We start from the raw sequence: 6922 nt of genomic DNA, 5'->3' as shown, positions 1-6922 counted from the left end.
ACAAAAATATCTCTGATTTTTTCGTTTTTTTTTTTTTAAATAATAATAAAAAAAGTTTAGGAATTAATGGTAAAGTTAGAATTTAATAAAAAAAGTCAGGGATATAACGTTATTTAATGTTTAAAATTTGACGAAGGGGTCCAAATTGATTGCAATTGAAAGTTCAAGAGACTAAATTGAGAGATTTTGAAGTTTAGGAGGGGTTTGTCAAATTGGATGAAAGTTCAAGGGCCTTCAGTGAAATTATCCTTAAAAAAAAAAAAAAAAAATCACAAGGTGATCCTCGATTGGGCCACCTTGTGACCCTTTTTTTCAATTTTTTTTAATAAAATGAAAATTGAAGCGTAATTTTGTTTTTTTTTTTTTAAGGGTTTTAACAGCAAAAATTGACGAAAGGGTTCAAATTGATTGCAATTGAAAATTCAAAGATTCAAATTAAGAAGTTTCAATATTTAAGAGTATGTCAAATCACATGATAATTAAAAAGTCTAAAATGATGTTCTTCCAAAATAAAATTTACTATGGAAAGAAAGAGCATTTAACAGCCTAAAACCCTCAATCACATCAACAATTTTACATCCATCCAAAAATAAAATAAATAAAATTTACTGTGCTCAACTGTGTGAGAGAGAGAGAGAGAGAGAGAGAGAGAGACGGAGAGAGAGTTAACAGCCTAAAACCTCAATCACATCAACAATTTTACATCCAAAAATAAAATATAATTTACTGTGTACACCGCTTAAAAGAATCCTTCTCCCAATAAGCCCCTCATACATAATACACATTCAAAAGGTAGAATAGAACCAAAAACCTTCACGCTTCAAGAATTCAAACAAAACTCAATTCTTGAAGAAAGCAATGCATATAGATCAGATTACATAACGAAACGACATTGATCAAAACAGGATGGCACCAAGCTTCAAAATCAAAAGCCCCATTTTCGCACTAAGCCACTAAGAATTAAGAAACCAACGAGGAAAAATCACAAAACTCTTTCTTTGTCTTTCTCTTGTTAAATCTTCATTTTCAATCAAAGTCCCTCGAGCTGGAGCTTGAAGCAAATCTTGTACTGTGAGATTTTTCCTCCTTACTTTTTATATTCAATGAATTAGATATGCTTAAACTGATACTCTCAGATGTTTCATCAGATCCATGCTCTGGTTTATCAACAAAAACAGTACTAGTTTCTTGAACAACAGATCCTGCATCACTTGGTTCAGTCTTCTTGGCAGAACCCACTTCACATGGCTCTGCTGATGATGATTGATTGTTTGAATCCAAAGGTTCTGGCAGCTCATGAAGATTAACTTCTGAGACTTGCTTGAGAGCAATATCAATATCTTCCAGAGATTTTGCATCAACTGCTTTCATGTTTGAATTGGATTCCACATGTTCATCGGACTCTCCCACAACTAGCCAATCATCAACCATACTGGGGAGGATGACTTCCTCAACATCTACTCCTTCATGAAGCTGCTTAAAAGCCAAGTCAATATCTTCAAGTGATCTTGCTTCAAGAACTGGGAGGTCTGGCTCATTCTTTGTTGGTTCTGAATCTTTATGCAGCAAATCAAATTCAGTACTCCCAACGTTAAATTCCTCTGGCTCACCAACAACTTCTTTGACACTAAAGTCCCCAACTGCATCCAATTCTGACAACAATCCTTCATCAATCTCTTTTATTTCCTCTGCCTCTTCATTGATATTTTGTTTGGCATCGAGAGAACCATAAGCTTCTGCAGAATAGCTTACATATTCTAAGACCTTAACATAGTCCTCATTTACAATTCCACGAGGGATATCAGCTTGCAAATCCACTCCACCGGTAGGTGAATTACATTCAGGAATCTCAGCTGGGATATCAATTTGAGTGGAATCAGAAGCCAAGGAAGTCGGATTTGGCAGAATTTTACGCTTGGGATCAAGGACTTCTGGCACATCTCCATGTTTGGTGATTCTCACAACCTCTGAAGGCTCTGCCAGGTTGCTACACGATTCCTGCCAAATGTTGGACCAGCCGTGGTTAGTTTCCTACGTCAGCTACTACTATGTATAATTATGCTCTAGCCATTGTTATACCATAAAGATCAATTGCTCAAAACAACATGAGCCGTCTGACTAAGATAAAGAGGACAGATAAAATGGAGGGAATCAGTGTCAGGTATCATGCACATGTATAGTTTAAACAAACATGCAAGTATCATAAAGCAAAAAATGCTAATAGAATCCAAAGAATTCAGAAAATGAGAAAAACTTTAAAAAAGGAAAAAGATCCAAGTTGACAGTGAGAGTATAGATACAAGAACCACAAACATACGGGTAAATAATCACATACTAAAAGTTTAGCATAGATATGTCAGCATCATGCAACTGCACGTTCATTTGACCAATTAAACATGACTTTTTTCTGGTACTAAAAATGAGCACCTTTCTTTTCAGCTTGGCATCACCCTTGTGGTAGTTTATCTGGTACAAATATCCCCTTCTGCCCACCCATCACATAAGTAGGAAACATAAAAAGGCACGAAGGCCTGAATAATAAGGATTGCAATTTTATTTCCATCAGTCTGGGTGTGTATAAGTTACCTGAGGAAGAAGGGTCCGAATCTAACCATTCCAAACAAAAGGAAGTTGCTAAGTAATGTACACTACTTATATAATATCACTTCATTACTAAACGAGATCAATCTTTCAAAAAGAACTAGAACAAGAAATGTAAGGAATATATTGGAATGAGAAAATAACTAGAAGCAGAGTAATTGCAAGACTTACCCTGCACTCATCATGGTCATTGAAAGAAACCACCTTCACATCCAAATCTTGGTGGAGACCAGGGTTGATTTTTGCATCAGTGCTTTCATCCTGTTTGAACTGAACAATTTCCTCCTTATTCAACAAATGGACCTCCACATGTTCAGTTTCTGAAGTAGACTGACTGGGAAGAACCCGTATAACTTGCTCAGTCACCAAAGGAGGCTGTTGTTCCTCTGAGGCAGACACAGATAAATCACTGGAAGGAATATGTTGGGGAGAAGAAGCCACCAAATCCAACTTCTCAACTGCATCTTGGTGGCCCCCCTCATGGATCTCTGCATCATAAGAACTTGATGACTGGACTTGGTCCTGTTCAGGCTGAATTACATGCTTATGCATCAAGCCTTCACCTACAGATCCAGAATCTGATGAACTTGATGAATAAACTTGATCCTGCTCAAGCTGAAAATTTTCTTCCCTAACAATGGCATGCAGCTCAACAGGTTCAGTTTCTGAAGATATCACTGACGCATGCTCAACCACCATTGAAGGCTGAGGGTGTTCTTCTTTTCTAGACAAATTTAAATTTTCATAAGCCATCTGATAACTAGAAGCAATGGAATCTAACTTCTCATGCACATCCTTATCAAAAAGAATCCCAGGATCAATACTCGAGGAGCTGACTTGATCGTGTTCATGAGACAAACTTTCTATCTTATATGCCATACCCTTCTCCTCTACTGATCCTAATGATCCAATGTCAGGAGAAGATGACCTTGAATCAACTGAAATATGCTCAACCAAAGATTCAGGCATCACACATTCATTTTGATCACCGTGGTTAACTCCAGAAGACTCTACCTGAGTAACTTCATCCTCACCCGACTCTTGTGCTTCCCTCGACCTTGGTTCCATTTCATCTTCTGGATGTGCTAGTGAGGATGCTGCGTGCATTTCTTCATCGTTAGAAGAATCTTTCCCTATGCTCTGACTGTGCAATTCAGACTCCTTATCAGCAACGTGAACAGTTTCAATTGAAACTGGAGGTGAACCCATTTCAGATATCTCTGCTTGCAAATCAGAAGAAATGGAGGAAAAACGGAGGATCTTTTCACTTGCAGAGGGGCTTGAATCATAAACAGGCTCATGTGGAAGTTCATCCACCTCTCCACTCGGAAAGTGGAAATCTGGCTCCTCAAGAGAACGTTGCATTGAGCTGCCAGATTCTTCGATATCCAAACTCATTGATTCTTCTTTTTTTGCACAAGATATTTTCTCATCTATTTCTGACAACGATGACAAACTTGATCTACTGCTGTACTCTTCAACTGGTTGTGTTTCAATATGAATTTCGCTAGTATTAATTTCCAGAGGAGTATCTGCCCCTCCTGTTTCAGACAAGTTGGAATCCATTCCAGAATGATTTCCAACTTGCCCCAATGTTATCTCAAACTCATCATGGTGAACATCTCTCTTCTCAACTGGTTCCATCTGCAAAGAATCAATATCTTCAGAAAATCGGCTTCCATGTTGAACACGATCAGAAGCATGGTCTATGCTGGAGATGAATCCTGTTTCTTGACAAAAATCTTGTTCATTGAGCTTCTTGTCATCTTGATCAGCAGCAGAACTCACCGATTCAGTATCAGGAACAGAACTCAACTTCGATTCACTAACTTCACTTGACTGCCTCTCGAATGAGGAATAGCTTGTTCCCTCTGAAGCAAACCGCTCTGGCACAAAAAAGGGTCTGAATTTAATATCATGCATCTCTTTCCTGTGACCCCCTAGGCCTGTCGGTCCCAAACTGAAACTTTCATGCCTACGGAAAAATGTATCTTTCTGGTGGAATGTCGTATACTCTTGCTGAAAACTGTCTCCCTTGAGATCAGGTTTTTCCTCATTTGGGTCATAAGGAATATCAAAAGGGTTTCGTCTAGGCAGCAGTATAGATGGTGCAGAACCAGGTGGTTCATAGGAATCACAGGGGAGATCAAATGGATTGTGTCTTGCTGTCGAAATGGGTGGAACGTTAAAGGTAAGGTCAGCGCCATCTAAATCTATTAAATTCTTTTCAGTCATCAATCTCATGTTTTTCCGTGCTCTCCTCCTTGCAATGAGATTCTCCAGGCGTTGGTTCCTCTCCAGCTCCGAAGTCCCCAGATCCATGAGGTTCTTTTGGTCATCCTCTGTCCACTTGATTGCCGATTTACTTTCATCCTCTTTGCCTCCCTGTGCTTCTTCTTCCTCCTCATCATCTTCGTTTTCATCAGCACCATCTTCTACTTCTTCTCCTTGAATTTCTGATTCTTCGTCCGAGTCAACACTGCCATCATCACTTTTAGAAGACTGTGCCGAAGCGACATCTGACTCATCATGGGACATAAGTGCAGGCTGCGGAGCTTCCAAATCCAAAAGTGGGTGGAGCTCATCAAGCAATGGAATGATGTCAGCCATTGAAGCATCTGGCGAGGAACTCTCCGCTAGATCAGACCCTGAATCCAAAGACCCATCATCACCATCATCATCATCATCATTATCAGCATAAGCAGATAAATCCAAGTGATCCCCCTTATCAGCATCAACCAACTCTCCCAGCGGCTTAACAATGCCTTCCACTTCAAGACTCTCATCTCCCACTTTGTGAAGCACACCATATTGGTTCTCAAGATGTTCCCCATCATCTGACATACCTTCAATCCCCAAGTTCTCCTGATAAATTTCCTTCTTCTTTTCCAATTCCAAACCGTGAAACTCTTCCTCAGATTCCTCTATTGCTCGCTTCTCTAACTGAATTTCCCGGGAACCATGATCAATCGGTGGCACATAATCAGCCAACCCATCATCAGCCTCGACCTTGCCGACTTTATCTTCTGCAGAAGTAGAACCCTCAACAGCCTCCTCCTCTACTATATCCCTTCCCTTTCCCGCGTGTCTTTCTACAACAAAGCTCTCATCTCTCTCATCAACAACAACAGTGGCATTCCCCGAAACCCCAGCCTTAAGGGAATGGCCAAACTGATCATCTTTTTCAATTTCGGGTATCATGATGGGTTGCCCATAACTCAAAAGAGTCCCAAGGAGAAGAGCAGTGCAGAACAAAACAGGGGACGCAGAGACCAAAAGGGAAAATGCGAAAGGAAAAGATTTGTACAGAAATAACAAGAAACAGAGCATACCCACAAGGAATGGATGACCGGAAACTGATCTGTAGCACGTTCTGACTGATATGATCAGAATTTTTCTCATTTGAACGGCAATTTCCAATTTTGATCCCATTTCTCCCTCACCACCCGATGTTCTTTGCAATTCCAATCTGTTTCGGACAGAAGCAAATTAATGTTACGCATTAGATCCATGAAAAACCAAGTCCCGAAAGTAAATACAATGAAACATGTACACATATAAAACACAAAACAGAAGAATCGGGAAACAGTCTAGAGCATAAACCCACGTCAACGATGGGAGCACAAGAAATTCAGAGCCATAAGATGAAGATAAAGTTGAATACCTGAGAAAGCGATGCGCCAGTTTTGAGTATGAAATCTCTCTGGGAGAAAAAAAAAATATGAAGTAAAAGGAAATGTAGAGAGGAAAGGGAAAGAGTGAGCAGCTTGGATTGAGATTTGAGGAAAGCAAAGGAGAAGGGCAATGGGAATCCCTCTGCTTTTTTTTTGTTTGTTGATCTTTTCAACTTTTTCTCTTTGACAACACCAAGAATTGCTTTGTAGAGCTGTATCCGGAGGCGTATCGTGTATATGTTATGAGAGACGAGAAAAGATGAGAGAAATGGCGAAAAAGGGAAAAAGGAAAAAGTCTCTTCACACTCAATAATTCATATTATACCCATTTCGATTCTGCTTTAGCGGTTGATCTGAGAATGGTTGGAAGGAGATTGCAATGGCGCTTGGTTGCATGCAATCGCTACGGCCATTACTCATTAGCCATTGGCCATTGGCCATTTGTTTTTGCTTTGTTTAAAAATTAATTAATTAAGAGTAATTGGGGAGCGTGGGGATAATCATGACTTCCTCGTTTATTCTTTTGCTTTCTTCCCATGTTTATGCTTATGCTGGCGCTTACCTTTATCTTTATCTTTAATTAATAATTTATTTATTTATTTATTTTTTGAACTTTTATGCAACCTTTTGGATCCGATCCAGCAGGA

General features: G+C 39.4%; 1 protein-coding gene across 1 annotated transcript; it reads right to left on the bottom strand.

Annotated features, from left to right (window-relative positions):
- Window positions 1–665: 665 nt before the first annotated feature.
- On the bottom strand, window positions 666–6602 carry LOC132191652 (uncharacterized). Its single transcript, XM_059606740.1, has 3 exons — window positions 6266–6602; window positions 2773–6070; window positions 666–1998 (listed from the first exon to the last, which is right to left on the bottom strand). The coding sequence occupies exons 2-3, from the start codon at window positions 6031–6033 to the stop codon at window positions 1027–1029; spliced, it is 4233 nt and encodes a 1410-aa protein (XP_059462723.1). The 5' UTR covers window positions 6034–6070; window positions 6266–6602; the 3' UTR covers window positions 666–1026.
- Between the last annotated feature and the right edge of the window lie 320 nt (window positions 6603–6922).

The sequence above is a fragment of the Corylus avellana genome, chromosome ca9 (genome assembly GCF_901000735.1).
Source record: "Corylus avellana chromosome ca9, CavTom2PMs-1.0".
Lineage (NCBI taxonomy): Eukaryota > Viridiplantae > Streptophyta > Magnoliopsida > Fagales > Betulaceae > Corylus > Corylus avellana.
This window is presented reverse-complemented; position numbering and strand designations above follow the sequence as displayed.